Source organism: Euprymna scolopes, chromosome 32 (genome assembly GCF_053919585.1).
Source record: "Euprymna scolopes isolate OS-2025 chromosome 32, ASM5391958v1, whole genome shotgun sequence".
Classification (NCBI taxonomy): domain Eukaryota; kingdom Metazoa; phylum Mollusca; class Cephalopoda; order Sepiida; family Sepiolidae; genus Euprymna; species Euprymna scolopes.
In genome coordinates, this window is record NC_136513.1 from 78,493,355 (window position 1) to 78,513,420 (window position 20,066).

General features: G+C 35.6%; 1 protein-coding gene across 1 annotated transcript in view; it reads right to left on the minus strand.

The window, feature by feature from the left end:
• LOC145256452 (organic cation transporter protein-like) overlaps positions 1–20,066 on the minus strand; it is a 77,407-nt gene that overhangs the window by 19,715 nt on the left and 37,626 nt on the right. The window contains exons 4-6 of the mRNA XM_080115379.1: positions 18,957–19,159; positions 12,329–12,592; positions 6,456–6,590 (exon numbers count right to left, since the gene is read on the minus strand). Of these exons, the coding sequence (XP_079971505.1) occupies positions 6,456–6,590; positions 12,329–12,592; positions 18,957–19,159 (602 nt within the window). The remainder of the gene's footprint in view (positions 1–6,455; positions 6,591–12,328; positions 12,593–18,956; positions 19,160–20,066) is intronic.

Genomic DNA, 20,066 nt, shown 5'->3' on the forward strand with positions numbered 1-20,066 from the left:
GGATCGCTTTAAGTATAAAAATAGAATATTAAATACAAAGAATAACATCAAATCTTTCCATTTTACAAATTCATTTCTTCTCTCTTTCCGTTTCTTCCCTATTTCGCCAAGTTCACCATCGTTTATTTATATTTTTATTTATTTTACGTTCCTCTGTTTCTGTTTCCATGATCTTTCCATTTTATTTTCTTATTTCTTCTCTCCGTTTTTCCTCTTCCTTCGGCAAGTTAACAACGTTTCTTTCTTTGTAAAACAGCCGGATGTTTTTTACACTAAACGAATCTTTCTTTTTTTTTCTTCCGTTTCTTTGCTCTTTGTTCGCTGTCTTTCCAATCTCTTTTCTTTTTTTTGAATAAACATATCATAAATCATTTCCGTTACATTTCACTTTGTTCGATGTCGTTCTCTCTATTTTACTCGTTTATTTCTTTTAACCCATTCTCTCCCACTCTTTTTCATTTTTCTTCTTCTTTTTTTTTTTTGGCGGTTGGAAACGTCCGTCTCACGTTCGTATATAACAACGTATTTCTTATTCTTCCATTACACCAAATCGAGCCACAGCAAAGCGTGCCAGGGTGCAGCAGGTATATATATATATATATATATATATATATATATATATATATATATATATATATATATATATATATACCAGCTGTACCATTAATCGCCATATATATTTTATAAATTACTAACTAGCTCTACCTACGTATTGAGCACTTTTGAAGTAAATACTTAAAGTTTACGCATAAATCTATACTTTCGTATAGTAAATTTATGTGAATAAATGAAATAGTTATATATATATATATATATATATATATATATATATATATATATATATATATTGGGAACCAACAAGAATGAGAGAAAGTCTTTAAATGGAGACTTATCGCCTTCGACGTTTATACTGTTTATTCTCTACCTTACACATTCAATTATTTCATCCCTAACGTAATTATTGCTAGAGGGCACATTTTTAATGTTATATAACAGGATATCTCCTCTTCTGAGGAGAAGCATTAGGCTTCTAAATATATATATATATATATATATATATATAAAAGTGAACGTGTCTGTCTGTGTGTCTGTCTGTCTGTGTACATTTCCCTACGCAATAACTCTGTCAATTTTTAGTCCATAGACTCGAAATTTGAAATACCGGGTACTGAGATTTGGGAAAATCGATGTGACGGGTGTCAGCCAGAAATTTGGCTGTTAAGGGGTCAAATTTCAACGATTTGACCTTTAAGAACTCTACCAAACTCCTCCGACAATTTTGAGTCTAGACACTTGAAATTTTAGATATAGGTTCCTTGAACCTGGATATAACTTAATAAAGTGATTTGAGCCCGAAACTATAAATTTTAAGGGGTCATAATAGGGGTCAAAGTTTTAAAAAATTAACCATTTTTTTTTGTTTTTTTGCTTTTTTTGCACAGCATACACCTCCAAACACCCGAGCAACGCCGGGCACCCCTGCTAGTATATATATATATATACAATTTTATATATATATATATATATATATATATATATATATATATATATTCCAGGTTAAAAATATCCAAAAGTAAAGACAATTACATTTAACAATGGTGTTTATAATGCTCAATAAAAATAGAAAGACAAACTCTACCGTGTTTAAATATAAAGTTAAATGTTAATTTTACTCATTAGAACTGCTTCAAAGCTCCACCAGTCACTCATTTTACGGCCAAATTCCAAACAATATTTACAGTTCATAGGTCACCTTCTCAGCTATATTTTGAAATAAGTTTGCAATTTTCGTTCAGTAAAACAAAACTTATAATTAAATCACTGGTGTTCAAAAGTTCTCAGAATATGTAAAGAACGTGAGACGGTTTCTTCTGATTGGCTATTGGTTACCATAGTAACTTTTCCACGTGGACGTTTTATCTCCAGTTTTCAATTTTTTTTTTTTTCGTAAAAACACGGTATTTTACGTTAATATAATTGAGTTACAATTTCTATAATGTATGTGTTATCTTATTCTTTTATTGTAATACTATTTTTGTATATGCAAATAATTTATAAATAAATATAAAGAAAAACCAAGACTTTGGGATTTTTGTGTTAGTTAAGAGCAGTAATATAGAGAGGCTTGTTTATTTTCTTCTCTCAATGTAACGCTAAAGACAGATTTTAAGTGTCGTTTATCTCGGTGTCTGTACCTAGCAGGAGAAAAGGAAAACGTAACTTTTTTTAATTAAAGTTTTACTACGTTGTCGACGCCTTTATAAATCATAGCGGGAATGTCACTCGCATGCCATCTTTCGCTTACGACGTTGCCCGTTAATTCTGTTTCTCTCTTTTTTCTCTCTCTTCTTTTTGTTCATTTATTTAATTACGTCTCTTATTTCACTGTTTCGACACAATATGAATTGTTTGTAATAACGTCAACTTTTGAGAAAAAAACATTGAAATGAAAGAAAGAGGAAGTAAGGGGAAAAGGGGAAGGAAATCCAGAGAGAAAAAGAGAGAAATCAAAGAAAGGGAGAGAGGGGAGAGTACAAGGTGTAATAGAGACAATGAAAGGAGGTATCGGAATCGGTATCAGAAAAAATGTGCCCATTTTCCGATACAAAAAACGATTCCTTTAATTATTTTTTTTGTGAATTTTGTTTTAAACAAAATAATTTCACTCTTGATAGGTATAATAGAATAATAAATATGTATTGATTTGGTAAAGCTAAAAGCGAGAGACCATCTCCTGCAAATGTGTTCTAACGTTTGAGAAATTATATGCACATTAAGCATGCGTTTTTTGTTGTTTGTTTTTTACGATAACAGGAAAAAAATAACAATTTTATAGTTGAATATTTAGAGATTTATAAAGAATCGGAATCGGTAATTCTATCGGAATCAGTGAAAATCTGGAATCGTCCCATCACTACTATAATTTCTGATAATATGGCACAGGATTGAATAAAATGGCACAGGATTTGAATAGGAGAATTGCGATTGTAGAGCTGTACAAGTCAAGAGATATTGTTAAATCAATAAATATCAACAGAATGTTGGTTTCGCGAACTCTTAAACGATTCAGACTGATGAGTTTACTAATTGTGGGGAAAATAGACAAGGCTTACCGCAACAACGTGCTCGTATCTGTCTGTCCTGCGGGCTGAGAAAGAAAAACAAAACGATCCAAGATAGCGACCGTGGTCTTTTAATGCCCACGGTCTCGCACTGTTCTCGAAAAATAATGTCGTACATGATTACTTACTTGCATGATTTTGAGGTGCGCCCGAGTACCATAAAAGCAGGTTGCTGGAAGGAGTGGGCAGAAGCGTTCACACCCGTGTAGAGTGAACATCGTCAGACTTTTCCGAATTTGTTTACATTAGAATTGAAGGCAATGATATTGTAGTCGGTCAAGAAGCAAGTCAACAGAACAATGTTCCATGGGGCCAGTTCTAAGAAATAAGCGGTCAGACCTGTGTAGAGTGAACATCCTCGTGAACTCGTCAGACTTTTCCGATTCACTAATTAACCAGGGCAAGGTCGTCATCGTACTGCTCGGCCATCAAAAGTGATTACGTCCACCAGCGTATGAGAAATCTACGGACGTTCTTTAGAAATCTAGCAAGTGAAAGCGAAGTTATCCATTGGGACGACGTTCACCATTCTTCATATTGATCTCCGGCCCTGTCGGTGGGCCATTAGAATACGCCGACTGCCCCCCCCCCTGCAGAGGGTAAAAGTCCCTCAATGGGGGTCCTGGATATGACCTTAAACTATATCCAGTGGTGAGGCCCATGCTTGTGGGCTTTGGGAAGTGTGGATCCACCCTTTAATTACCATTGCTCCCCGGTCCACTCTGACCCGAAGTGGTAGTACCTGTTAGGGTCCCAACTATGGGTTGAATAGAAACCGACGTGAAAACAACAAATATACTATATTAAAAAAAAAAATTCTTCAAAATCTTTGGATTCGGCATTAAATAACCCGAAAAGGGTTGATATGCCGTACAACAAAAACAACCAATCATATTGATCTCCAAACATTTCCTTACAAACATCAAAATAAAACAATTGCTGTCTTCAGGTTCTGTTGCTAAACGGAATCAAAGACCTGAAATCCCCTTGTCGGATATCAGAGCTGGCACGCTACCTAACCTGGTTTTCAGTGATGTATAGAAATATGACGCTCAGCAAATTAACATAAAAAATGATCTTTGGTCTTGTACAGGTGATGTTGAGTCACGGATTATGACTCAGAAGCAAGGTGCGGCGTAGGTGATAGTCTGGGCAGCCACAACCGAAACTGAAGGAAGCTTTTTTGATTTTTATGCATGAAGATGTGAAACTGGACCAGGAGAATTGTTGTACAAACATTCTTGAGTCAACATTGTTAATCTGAAAAAAAAAATTTCAAAAAATGTCATCGATCAAGTCAACAGGATCCAGCTTCCTCGCCCGAGCAAAAAATGGCTCTCAAGAATAGTAATCCAGCTCATATCCAAGGGAGAATATCGTCCATCGTCCCCTGGCCTAATATTTCGTATCTTATTACTTGGTTCATCCTGGGGAGCAAGGTTTCAGCTTTCCGTCACACAAATTTGGATGCTTTGTAGAATAAATTGATGAAAGACTGGACCAAAATTCCCACGCAACCATTTATGACTGTTGTGGGGATTCCTTTACGTGTTTTTAGCAGGTTATTGGCGCCGACGGGAGTCATATTGTAGAACTTGTGATTAAATCCCTTAAGAATTGGTACAAACCTGTTTTATTAAGCCTGTGCTGTTCGTTGGCAGACAAAAAGAAAAGAAAAGAAAAATGGCGGCTACTTTATATATGCTTGCGATTGTCACCTGATATGCAAATGAGTTTTGACGGCAATGTGTAGAATTAACCGCGGCAATTGTTACTTGGAAAGTGTAAAATAGTTAACTTTTAACTATTCAACCATGTAACTTTTGTATATTTGGATATAAGAATGATATATCTATCTGTTTATTCTGATTTAATTTGTATATGTTAATATATATTAACATATACTATATTTAATAAATATTAGCAAAAAAGTTGCAACGTTTATTATTGAACACTCTTTATATGGAAACTAGCCTGGATGCCCGACGTTGCCCAGGTGTTTGGAGGTGCGTGTTTAGCAAACCAAAAAAATAGTAGTAGGCAGGCAGGCTCGAACCCGTATCGCAAAGGAGGAAAAGAACGTAAAAAAACGTAAAAAAAACGTGATGTCTTTGCTGTTGCGTACATCGCAAAACAAGAAGTGACGAACATCAAAGTTAAGGCTAGTCAATCGAAAAGAGTAGATAACTTTCGAAAATATTTGCGAAAAAAGCGACCGTTCCTTGTAGAACACTACCCCGTCGAAGGTGAAGGGATTACTGTTTTGGGACAATTTTTCGATATTTGTCGTCTGAAGGGTCGTGCTTCAAAACGATACCAATCTCGTGAAAATCCGTTGCCTCTGTCGAAAGTTTTAGGCAGGCATACATACATACATACATACATACATACATACATACATACATACATACGTTGAAAAGAAAACTAGAAATTTGTAGTATGGACAGCGTTCATTCCTTGCAACAAAAAAAATGAAAAAAAAATGCTGTATACAAGTGCGTCTCTTTTTTGCTTACCTTTGATTTTTCGTTAGCAACAAGATACATACATGATGGCAGCAACTCGTTCTCGAGTATTGCCATTACTTAATATCTCTCTGGCTCTAATAACGCAAACATGAGCGCAACTAGCAGCACGTGCCAGACGGTCACTGCTATGAACTTTCTATAGTCCTGCATATTCAATGATGACCAGGTCTAAACCGTGGTGTCCCGAACACCTATCTGGCCAGACCCTGGAAGTTCCAGAGCTCTTATTGTCATTGACGCCCATATCTGCATCATTCCTCATTGAATGTCCGTTTGCCATTTCAGGCTAAAGCCAAACATTTTGTTATCGAGATACACACTGATTGCAAAATGTGTATTCCATTATATATCAAGTAATGCCTGTGCTTGAAGCTTTTTACAGTGAGGAAAAACTTTGCACCGAAACAATCCCACTCTCTAAAAAACTGTCACATTGAACCAAAAAGAAGAGCAAGTCAACATCATTGGAAGCAGCAGTTGCTTAGGCCCTGTCAGCTGCGGCATACTTGACTCACCGGCGTGTGGAGTATACTCTGGTGCCCAGCAACCTAAGTCCCAGTTATAGATCAAATGGCATGGTGGGTGGAGAGGGCTCCCATAAGCCGTGAAGGCAACCTCTCTAGGAGAAGGAAAACATACATACATACATACATACATACATACATACATTTAAACGGACAGTTGATATTTATATAATAGATAACTTTTAGGTTTGTGAACTAAGATAATGTTTTGTTTTTGTTTCCAATCGATGAAATATCTGTAGAATTATTTAAAAAGAAAAATAGCTTTGGATTTAACTTACTTTCTTAAAATAAACAGCATAAAAACGTTTCCAGAGACCTCCATGATCGAAGTAAGGAAGAAGTTTAAGTAATAATTTCCCGCCAGTTCTGCGGCCGTCATATAAATGCCATAATACGTCAGGCTGTTCATGAGTCTAAAAAGAAGAAAAAAAGAAAACACCTTATCAATATTAATGAACAATTCCAAGCTGAATTATCGATGGTATTCCATAGCTTGGACAAAAGGGCACAAATAAAAAATTTTTTTTTAAAAAAACCAAAAATACTGTAGATCGATTGCGTGTCTATAAATAGGTAACACATCACTCAATAAGTTCCAGACCTGAGATATAAATCGTATCAGCAATAAAAGTATATACATTACTAGCCTTCAAATCGCGCGTATCGAAATGTACGTCCACTCAGATTACCGTGTGCAACACTAAAAAAAGTACAGGATATCTGCAGCAATTTTTGTATACCTAGTAACGTGGACATTTTATTTCTGGCTTTCTTTTTGTTGAATTAGGTATAATTTGTGCAAAATTGCCACAGTCGTAAATTTCAGTAAAAACGTCAAAAATGGGTTACTGACGACTTTGCAGTCACATATTATGTGTATTAAATTATAAATCTTAAGAGAAAAACACAGTTTAATATACACATATTATGTACATTATTTGTTAAATCATTTATTTGAATCATTTATTTGCTAAAGTCAGCCGAAATGAGCTATTTTTCCAGATTTAAGAGAGCTAGATGACAGAGCTAGCTTGATTAGCATAATATTTTTTAGACCAAGGGCTAATTTTTTCAAAAGTAAAAACATAATGCTGTAGAACATGGTTTGGTGTTCACCACCTTCCGAAAAGCCATGATATTCGTCAAGAAAGGCATTTTTTAATGTAGGTTAAAAAAATAAAGGAAAAGAAGCTAAAACCTGCCTCAGAAACTTATTTGTAGGGCACGGGAAAAAATCTGAGGGTTAAAAATAGATATCCATTTAATAAAGTATTTTTTAACTAAAAACTACAATAAAGACCGGATTATTGTGTATTTTAATGTTTTAAACATAAATGGGCATTTTATACATTCTTTTCTGAAAATTTACTAAATTAAATGCAAAAAATAGAAATTAAATTTTATCAACCCCTTACTTTATGTACGAAAGAATCTAATAACTTGCTAGTGGGCGTTTATAATGGTTTAACATGTTCACATTATGGAATCCTTATTTTTCTTTATAAAACAATTTACTTTTTTTCTTGTCTTTATTCTTTAGATACAGTATAGGCTTTGACGATAACTTCAAGACAGTGCAAAAATGATCCAAGCAAATTCTGCTACATATGTGGCGAATTAACATTTGCTAAAGAAAGGCGCAGCATTACCAGCCATATCAAGAAATTGTACAAGGCGTACTTTCATTTTGATATAGGAGACCAAGACAAGTCATGGGCTCCTCATGTCTGTTGCCTTACATGTGTGAAAACATTGAGCGCATGGTATGCAAAAAAGAATGTTCACATGAAGTTTGGTGTGCCAATGATTTGGCTAGAGCAAAAAGATCATTCTAATAATTGCTATTTTTGTCAGCAAGACTATACGGGCTGTACAACAGCCAAAAAAAAAAGAAACACATTGTTTACCCAAATTTGCAATCAGCAATGCGCCCAGTTGAGCACTCAAAAGAATTACCTGTACCAAACCCCCCTGATCAGGAAATGTGGAGTTCAAGCAGTGGGGATGAACATTACAGTGATGAAACAGTAGAATTTTCTAATTCAGAAAGCAATAATAAACCAATACTATTTTCTCAAGATGCTCTAAATGACTTATGCAGAGATCTTTATTTAACCAAAGACAAAAGTGAACTTCTTGCATCAAGGCTTAAAGAACGAAATCTTCTTAGAAAAGGTGTGAAAATAACATTGTACAGAAAACGTGCACAAAACTTGCATGTTTTGTTCACTTTGACAGATGATTTATGCTTCTGCAATGACATTGTTGGACTTTTTGAACAACTGGAAATACAATATGATAACACCAACTGGCGACCTTTCTTAGATGCATCCAAGGAAAGCATAAAAACTGTTTTGCTTCACAATGGGAACACTCTGCCATCTGTTCCTATAGCTTACAGCACAACCATGAAAGAATCATATGAAAATTTAAAAACAATTTTAGCAAGCATATATTATGAAGTCCATAAATGGCATGTTTGTGCAGATTTCAAGGTTATAGCCATACTCACTGGCCTTCAGCCAGGCTATACTAAATTTTGTTGCTTCTTGTGCTTATAGGACTCTAGAGCAAGAGCTGAACACTATGTACGCAAGCACTGGCCTGCTAGAGATGAAATTGAGCAAGGAAAACATAACATCAAACACAAACCACTTCTGCAAAGTGATAGAATCCATTTACCACCTTTGCATATTAAACTCGGTTTGTTCAAGCAGTTTGTGAAAGCACTAGACAAGGATTCCTTGGCATTTGCATATCTTGCAGAAAAGTTTCCTTCATTAAGTTGAGCTAAAATAAAAGAAGGTATCTTCATAGGTCCCCAAATTCGAAAAATTGTCCTTGATGAAATTTTTAACACACATCTCACGAGAATAGAAAAATGTGCCTTTGAGTCATTCAAGAAAGTTTGTGATAACTTCCTGGGAAAACATCGTTCAGAAGACTATGTGCAAGTTGTGAATGATCTATTGCATCATTTTCATGATATGGGATGTAACATGTCTCTAAAAGTTCATGTGCTCCACTCTCATTTGGATTTTTTTGCTGAGAATCTTGGCCATGTGAGTGATGAACATGGCGAAAGGTTCCATCAAGATATTTCATTAATAGAAAAACGTTTTAAAGGAAAATGGAACACTGGTATGTTGGCAGACTACTGCTGGAATTTAAAAAAGGATGATGACACTCTACACAAGAGAGTTAAGAGGACAAATGTTGTTTAAACTGGTGAATTCGGTGTTTTTTTTTCAAAATAATTAATAATAAAGTACATGAAAATGGTACCTAATCCAGAGAAATAAATGTCAGATTTGGAATCAGCATACTTTTCTTACACCGAAACAGGTCTTATATGTCTTGTACTTTTTTTTCAATTCAAATTTGTTGCACAGTGTTATTAGCGTTCAAATTACGATTATCAAATTACGATTATCAAATTAAGCGAATCTACTTTTTTATTACGATGGGAAAATATATATGTGTGTGTGTGTGTGTGTGTGTGTGTGTGTGTGTGTGTGTGTGTGTGTGTGTGTGTGTGTGTGTGTGTAAACTGCCTCGGTCTACAAGGATTTCCCCTTTCATAGAATAAGTACAGATAGGAGTCTTTAGTCCTAGCTGAAACGGTAGAAGAACCGGTGGTATTCCCTGGAGTCTGAATGACAAAAAAAAAACCCTCCCCAGATTTCCAGTACTTTCCATCTCTTTCGATAACCTTTGCAAATAGTTTTGCATTATAGCAACAGCCGCTTACCTTTGATTTTTTGCTAGCAACAACCATTGGTTTTCCACTGGAATTTGGGTAGCAATAAGCCTCCTCAGTGTCCTAGTGCTCTTCGCACTCATCTAGTCTCATTCAGTGACGGTTTGGCTAATGCTTTGCCTCTTCTGTCCTTCCATCCCTCTTCATTTTTCATTATCTATATATTAATAGGATAGTGTGTGTGTTATTTATTTTGTGTGTTACGCTTACATCCGAGTGACTGTCGTTTAATTATTATGGACTTTCATTTCTTGTAATAAATAATTTTACCAGGAATTTTTAAATAAGTTTTAGTTTCGGTTTCCATTATAGCTGATGGCACTCCAGTAATCTATTTTTTTTTATTTTAATAGTTCTACCAAGAATTGTCCATAAGTTTTGGTTTTGGTTTCGATTCAAGCTGATGTACCCAAGTCATATGGATATATTTTTTTACTTTTGAAATCGCAGCTTTGTAATATATAAAAATCGATAGAACGTTTACTCTATAATAATATGTACAGAAAATCTGCAATAATTAAAACATCATATTTAAGCGTACTTTACGACCGGGCTACCCCGAGAGTCCCTGTTAGCTTAGATAAATACGTTTGCAGTTTTAACAAAAGAGCTACAATAATATCAGAGTGCTTTGTCGCTTGGACTTTTGGCCAAGATCAAAGTGTAGTATCTTTCTTCAGATGCTGCACTTCCATTTCTTGTTCTCTTTCGGTGGAGGAGCAGTCCTTCACGACTGAGGCAATTTTTTATTTTTGTACCTTTTCTCCGCGTTAAAAAACGACCCTGGTGTCTAACTCTGTCCCGTGGGGAGGCATTATAAATAGGTACAATAATATCAGAGCGTCTCCATTTACGCTGAAGAATGTCCGCGGCCATTTTGTTGGCTTACATCTCGTAAAAATGGATATTCGCAATGAAATAATGAGCATTTAAAGCTACTTTAGAACACAAAAAGATCGGGCAAAGTCGGTAGAAAGTAACTATTGTTGGTTATGGCGGCATTTATTTATTATATGTTTGATTATTTCCCTTGGGTGTTTGTTGGATTCACAGCTGCGACTAGCGAGATTGAGTCTCCTAAGCGACTCTCATAAAGAGACGTATACAGAATATGTAATTTTGGCTGTGTGGTTATGTTAAATGAATGCATGAGAGTTCTTTGGTTAGTAGAGGAAAGACAGTTGGCAGAGGTAGTTTGGGGGTTAGTTGATGTGAACAGTTGTGGTAAGATAGTGGGTTGATAGGGGAATAAATAATAAAGATACACTTTAATAAAAGAGTTATAAATAAAGATCTGGTATGAGATAGGTTAGTTTGGAAGTCAATTTCTAAAACATGCCCATCACATACCAGCTCGAAAAACATATTTTTTTTTTACAAAAGAGTCACCTCCAGGGCCACTCGAGGATAAGTGTTAACGAGTGAACGGTGGTCACCGGTACAGCAGCATAGTAATGAAAATTGAGTATCATTTGATTATTTAAGGGGACGGCTCAACAAGAGCTTGAAGACGACCATGCTGTAGTCATCCGAGAAGCAGGCCAGCAGAAAGGAGTCCCACATGCGGGTAGTTCTAAGAAAGAAGCTTTGTTTGTAGAATCTGCGGAAAATTGTTGATAGTGATTGTAGCTAGTCGAGTGTTTTATGGCAGTTTAGCAAAAGGGGATCATAGATTGAAGTTCAGCCTAGCACTTGCCATGACAATAAAGATAGAGCAGAGACAGGCTTGCAACATCTTTTTTTTAGTGGGAAAGAGAAAAGGGCATTACCTACTAGATTTCAAAGTCGGTTTTGAACTCTGTCAAGGCAGGATAGGTGCTTCGAGCAGCTCTTGTCCAGATGTGGCAACAGTACTCCATCCTAGGACGTACTTGGCTCTTATACGGGTATAGGATTGCATTAGCAGTAAGATAAGCCGCTGATGTATGTCGGTGAAAGTAAATAAGGAGTAGATCCATAGGATCCACGGCCCTGTCGGTGGGGCATTAGAATACACCGACTTCCCCCCTGCAGAGGGTAAAAGTCCCTCAATGGGGGTTCTGGATATGACCTTAAACTATATCCAGTGGTGAGGCCCATGCTTGTGGGCTTTGGGGAGTGTGAAGCCACCCTTTAATTACCATTGCTCCCAGGTCCACTCTGACCCGGAGTGATAGTACCTGTTAGGGTCCCAACTATGGGTTAAATAGAAACCAACGTGAAAACAACAAATATATTCTATTAAAAAAATTTTCTTCAAAATCTTTGGATTCGGCATTAAATAACTCGGGAAGGGTTGATATGCCGTAAAACAAAAACAACCAACCAACCATAGGATCCACGGTCAGCCTATCACTGTTTATTTGTGAGTTGCAGTTTGTACATTTTTTTATGAGTATCGAATTGACTTACGCATTGAAAATTAAAATGAGGCTTATCTTTCTGGCGAGCGGATCTCTCACGAGGGTCATGACGCCGAGATCTTCCACTTTGGCTTCTGGTACCGGCTCACCGTTCTTCTCCTGCATTGGCATCATAGTCTTGCACACCACCACGCACTTCTCCCAAACCTCGTTGAAATTCACCTTGTTCTCTTTGGCTGCCCTCTTGACAATTTTCCGAGTGGCTTTCAACTTGTCATTTGTGATCAACCACCGAATCGATTCTTCTACGAACCTAAAACAAACAAAAACATTATATATATATATATATATATATATATATATATATATATATATATATATATATATATATATATAAGGTGTGTTTGAAGGCTTGTCAATGCAGGAATTACTCAGCCGTTGTAAACAGATAAATAATAATAATAATAATTCAATAGTTTTCGGTAAATATTTATTTACCTTATTATAAATGCTATATTCTCGACTGTAGAAGGTTTATAGCATTAATAGTTACTTTCCACCGACTTTGCTCGATTTTTTTTTAGTTCTAAAGTAGCTTTAAATGCTCTTTATTTCATTGCAACTATCCATTGTTGGCTAACATTTCGTAAAAGGTGAATATTTAAGATGAAAAAGAGAATTTAAAACTAGTTGAAATATACAAAAAATGAGCCAAGTAGGTAGAAAAGTAACTTTTTTTGTCCGTGGTAACATTTATTTATTGTATACAGTAGAACCCCGGTGCCCCTAGGATGCGATTTTTTTTCAGATTACAATCTGGAATACAATGCTTGTCCGGTCCCTGATTACGGTATTTCCCTCGCATTACGGTGTTATTTATAATGTTATTTGATTATATACATGGGTATTATATACGGTACTCTATTTTGTTACTATTTACAATGCCACGGGACAGAGTGAGACACCAGGGTCGTTTTTTAATATGGAGAGAAGGGTTCTACTGTATTTGAATTTTTAACTGTTTTTTCGTTTGTTGGTTTCATTGTAAAATCTCCTTTTTGGACTTTTGGAAGTAACTAATAAGTGGCCGATTGTCTGTCGCCAGATAAAGCATATATTGGCACAGCGAGAAACACTGCATATATGTAACACCGACTAATCGTAAGTGAGTAGAAATAAAAAGAAAATAGAGACATATATTGTCAAAATTTTCGTAGTCTTGAGAATATAGCAACTATAACCAGGTAAATAAATATTTATTGAAAATTATTGAATTATTATTATTATTATTATTATTATTATTATTATTATTATTATTATTATTTATTTATTTATTTATTTATCTATGTACAACGACTGAATAATTCCTGCAATGACAAGCCTTCAAAAACAACTTTTTATCCGATAAAGCATGCTTCAAGTGAACTACAACATACTTCTTCAATCTGTGCACTTAACAAAGAAAATGCAGTTTCAAATATAAATTTGACAGATCCGACAACAACATTATTTAAAATAAGTGTGACAAACCAACGAAAATACTATTTCAAGATAGGCGTTACAGACCAACAGAAATGCTATTTGAAGCTTAAGCATGACGGGCCAATTTTTTTAATTTTCAAAATAAGCGTGACAGACCAATGGAAATGCTATTTTATACACAAGCATGACAGACTGACGATAATGTTATTCAAAAATATAAGAATGATAGACCCATTTTTATTTTACTCACCTTCACCCGCAAAAGAGGCATATTGCCACTTGAACGTAAAGGGCTACTGATTGAGACCATGCCTAAGAAAGATGTTTAACGTTAAATTTGAACTTCTGCATATCAGTACAGTTAGTGAACTTCTGCGTATCAGTAGCATCAGCTTTGTAAACGTTCAACAGACGCCGGTGAATGTTGATTGATTCAATTTTTTTTCTGCATGGAGGAATTCTATGACGCATCTCTGCTTCTGACGGACGTTAATGATAGAGGCTGCTTTCCTAGAGTCTCACACCGTGAATATCTGCAACAGAGAGGTGAAATTTTAAGGTCATGAATGCATTCGTTCAGTTATTATAACAATGCCATTTGTAAGCCCCTCTTATCAATTCGGGTGGTATCAAAAATAGGAGGCATAACTAGGGAACTTCCTTCGTAAAACAATTTGTATTTACGCTGACTAACGCCGCCATTATCATCACAGGTGACGACACCACGGTGAATATTAATCGTTGCTGCATAAACTTGAGTTTGCCGCAGGGGTCATGTTCTCTTTATATCTTCTTGTGGAATTTCATAAAAATCGGCCCAGCCGTTTTCGAGTCCATAGGGAACGAACTCACAAAGTTCCTTTCATATAATAGTAGAGATAGAACATTAAGAGAAGCTTAGTGAGAAATAAATACTCATAAGTTTTAGAGTCGATTTCTCATCGAGAGCAGAACCATTCATAAGTAGTGTTATGACAAGAGACTATTCGTATCATTGTTGTGACTCTCGAGTATATATCCGACACAATTAGCCACAGTTAATCAATTGAGAACTAAATCACTCTATCTTCAAACATATAAGATATTAACTGATATATACTCGAGAGTCAAAACAATGAAAAGAATATGCTGTTGTCCTAGCCTTATTCATTAGTATCTCAGTATAAAAGTAATAAGCAGGCGCACAAAAAAGACTCACACGATCTACATAATACGTAGCAGATATACATTGTTTGATAATAAGGGGAAAGATCAAGGTTCAATCTTCGGTCGCGTTATTTTTATTTATTTATTTTACTCATTTTCACCCCTTAGAAAGCATATCGCCACTTGGACGTAAGGGGCTACTATTTGGGGCCATGTCTAGGAAAGACTAACAAGATATTTGCTTATGTTACATTTAAACTTCTGCATATCAGTACAGCTAGGGAAGCAGGCAGCAGGAAGGGAATTCCAAAGTCTAGCTCTTCGAGAGAAGAAACTATTAGAATAGAAAGCTTTCTGACATTTAGGGACACCAACAGTGAAGGGGTGAGATTTTGTTGCTAAGCAAGTTTGTTGGGGATATGTACGTCGAGGGGGTACAAGTGAAACAAGTTCATCAGAACACATTCCATTAAAATATTTGTAAAACAGGCACAGTGATGCAACATTGCGGCGATGGGACAGAGGCTGGTGCTTAGTTGATAAAGTGTGACCGATTAGACTGACGACTCTTTTGGGGGCCTTATCTAAGAGGGAGAGACTATTGGTAGATGCACCAGCCCAGATGTGGCAACAATGTCCCATGCATGGTTGAATAGTGGCCTTGTAGAGTTACAGGATAATCTCAGGTGTAAGTAGTCTTCTAGCTCGATAGAGGGAAGCCGCCTTCTTTGCAGCAGCTTTTGCAATGTCCTCTATGTATTTGTTCCAGTTCATTTTGCCCACAAATGTAGGCCGAGGGGTTTGAAGGTAGAATTCTCAGGTGGAGTGCTATTTGTCATGGATATATAGATATCTCACTGCTGATGCTATTCTCTATCTATATAAGAGCCAGGTACGTCCAAGGATGGAATACTGTTGCCACATCTGGGCAGGAGCTGCTAGAAAGGACTTGGCCTGCCTTGATAGAGTTCAAAATAGACTTCGTAGACTCGTAGGAGATGTCCTTTTCTCTTCCTTGCAACCTCTATCTCACAGAAGAGATGTTGCGAGTTTGTCTCTGATGTATCGTTATTTTCATGGAAAGTGTTCGACTGAGCTTCAATCTATGGTCCCCCCTCGCCAAACTTTCACAAGAAACACTCGTCTAGCTGTAAACACTATCAATAATTCCCCCCACTCTTTATCTGTGCCTAAACCTAAACGTAGATTCCATGAACAAAGCTTCTTTCTTAGAACTGCACGCCTGTGGAATTATCTTCCGTTTTCCTGCTTTCCGGCTGACTACAATATGGTTGTCTTCAAGTCTAACGTAAATAAGTTCTTGATGAGCCGTTCCATATAAGCTATCAAATTTACCAAATTTTCATTACTAATGATTACTATATTGTCCAATTTCTACCGTACACTCTTTAACCCTTATCCTTGAGTGGCCTCTTGGCCTTGATAATGTGGTGATGCCTATGTAAAAAAAAAATATAGGCGGTTTAAGATGCGTCTTGTAATTGTTAAAGGAAATCAGCTTAGTTTTACTAGCATTAAATATTACCATACATTTGCGGCCCCATTCCATTATAGTCTGGATGTAATTTTCTAACGATTCTGCCATCGTTTTAGATTTATGTACATCTGTTCTTCCCTCATGCATGTTATAGAGCGTTTTATCATCAGCAAATATACCCATCTCGGACACAATATTATCAGGGAGGTCGTTATGCCAAAAAACTAAAAAAAAAAAAAAATGACTCCTTATATTACAGTCAGTATTCAAAGGTTGTAATTCTGAAAAAGAATTGGCCCTCTTCTCAACATTTCGGAGTAATAGTGAACGAAAAAGGAGCATTCAAGTCGTCTTCAATTATTCTTTTATTTGTTACTGGCAGAAAGATCACACCCATCTCAATGAAACGTCATAGAATACGTCACTGGATCCGTGGGTAAAAGTTGGCGGAACAAGCAAGAACTTATCAGTATATATGCATTATAGTATTATATATGTATTATATATAGCACTAGCTGCATCCGACCACGCTTTATTGTGGCTCAGTTTGATTAACGCAAGTATTAGAACACAGACACAGACACACACACACACACACACACACACACACACACACACACACACACACACACACAAACACACACGAACATGACTTTTAAATACGATTCTCAAAAATAACACGGTAAACAAAATATTTATTAATAACATCAAAGATGTATTTAATGTACAATAAGAAGAATTGTAGCCTAGCGTACACACACACATGCCCGCATATACGCACACAAGCACACAAAACAAAAGCAAAACACGACAGTAATAACTTCTAAATACAATTTTAAGAAAAAAAACAGTACGTTAACGTAAGTGCGTAAGAAAAGTTTTGATTATTAACATGTATGAAAAATCTCATGAAAAAATGAAAAGAATTGTGTATTTAATGTAAAATAAAAAGCTTTTAAAACATGTCTGTTAGTGACGCCATGTTTTAATGTTAGTAAGTGTTCGTTTATTTAATGGAATCGAATTCCCGAATTTGAGTTTTTTCAGCGCCCAGCCAATCAGAATGGACGGACTTTTTAGAGAGCCCTGGTTATTTATGAATCGGAAAGGGAAAGCTTATCATGTCTATGTGTTTATGATCCCGTTACGATGGGTGTAACCACGTTATATGCAGAAAGTGTAGATTTCCTCCCAGTGTTGACTGGTGGTGGCAGGAGGACTAAATATCTAGAGGGAAAATAAAAATTTCTTCCTCTAAAAATGTTGCGATTGTGATGGTGTTGTTCTTATGATGCAATATAGCATTTTATTATAACGTATAAATGTGTTTAAAACGGCTTTCTAAACTTACATAAGATAATGGCTAATAGTCTAGACATTAAATTTCTATGTGGCATCTATTGTTGCAAACCTACGGTATTTTGCTCCAGAGGGGAATTTCTGCTACCATTTTATTAGATAGGAAATTATTACATATGCTATTATATATAATATTATACATAGTATTATATATGGTATTATATATATTATAATATATATGGTATTGTATATAATATTATATATGGTCTTACATATGGTATTATATATATTACATATGGTATTATATATGGTATTAGATATAGTATTATTTATGGTATTATATATAATATTGCATATAATATTATATATGGCTTGGATTGAATGATCAACGAATGTTTCACACTCCCATATTTTTATTATCCTCGAAACCGGTGAAATCGCCCATTTTTCAATCAAATCGATTGGTTGCCTGCTCTAGTTGGGGACCCATCGCGGTACATTGGGAGGTAGTTTCACATGCCTCCCCGCAGTTACTTATTTCACAATAGATTATAGTTTACATTGCACTGTAGACAGCCTACTGTTAATTTTACACAATTAGTTTTATATATAATGTCTTGAATTAAAGTTGAAAGTGTAAAAGTTAAGTATCAGTGCTTCAGTTCTGCTCTAAACGGAAACATTCATCCCGAGCGCGCTCTTCTCATATCAAAGAACCTACTGTTGATTTTATAAGCGTGGCCTACTGCTTGTGCGGTGATAATGACTTGAATTTAAGTTTAAAAAGAAAAGGTCAAGTATCATGCTTTAATTACGTATTAAACAGAAATATTCATTTCGAACGCGCCCCTGTCATATCAAAAAACCTGCTGTTGATTTTATTTGTCGGGTCTTTCGGTTTGTGTGGTAATACAAATTTTCGAATGCACTTTTGATGTTAGGCTGTGTAAGGTGCTAACTTTGGTCAAAATTTCCTCTTTTTAATTTCATCGAATATTTTCGATTATCGATTATTGATACTTATTGAAGACATTCCGATACAAAACCTATCTAAGAACACTGCCAGGCATGTAAAGTACTTCCGTATAGAATTTCATAAAAAAAACGGCCCAGCTGTTTTGGAGTCTATTGGGAACAAACTCACACAGACACACGCACGCACACAGGCAGACAGACACACGCACACACAGACACACAAAGATTGTTTGTTATAGATATTAGAGATAGAACATTAACGCACACTTTTACTTACCAAAATTCAAAAAAAAATGACGTTGCAATGATCCCAAATACCAGGCAACTAATACGCCATGTTGCATTTCGACAAAGGTAGGCCAATGGTGACATAAGGAGCATACTACTACCCCATATGATACCAGACGAAGCGGCAAACACAGTCCGAATCGAACCAGGAAACAGTTCCAGCATCGTCGAATAGGCTGGCATTACCATCCCCTGAAACGTAAACATAGAAAAAAGTATAAAATAAAACGACTTAAATTCAGCAGATTAGTCGTCGTGATGAATTCGTTGTTTAAGAACCTCGGTTTAATACAGTTTCCTATTCCCGAAGCATCTTTATTCCTCAGTTCCAAATCCCCTATAAATCAAGTTTACACTCTGTGGACCAAAAATTGATAGACAAGTTTCGTAGAGACCGTTCCTCACACAGACAGACAGACATATAGACAGACAGACAGACGGGCAAGATTACTTTTATATATATATATATATATATATATATATATATATATATATATTAGCATGGCGCCCGGCATTGCCCAGTCGTAAAATACGCTTAAATATTATATTTTAATTTCTGCAGATTTCTTATTTATTATCACAGGACCAATGCTCTGTTCATTATTATATTGTACCCAATTGATAATAGTGATTTCAAAATTTAAAATAAAACTATGACGTAGGTGCCATCAACTAGAATCGAAACTAAAACATATAGCTCCTCCATCATTATTCATATATAATGATAACAATACAGTTGCAGTCTAAATTCCAAAGTTTTATTCATCTAATTTTTTTTCTCTTTCAACATGTACAAAATCCCATATGTTCTACAGCAACTGTTTCGTTACGTAGAACCAATCAATTATTTGTATGTCAATACTGGATTTATTCACCATATACTCTTCAGAAAACAGGAACTTATTTACCTTAGAAAAAAAGGAAAAATTGGGCACGTCTTCCATAAAGCCGAAAAAATATGTAAAAATATAACATCGCGTGTTTTTTATTGCCGCCATTTTGAATTTGAGGAAGAACTACTTTAATCTTATTTTAGGTATTTATTAATTTACACTAAATATTTATTATTTAATAATTTATGTTTCACTTAAACAAAGCC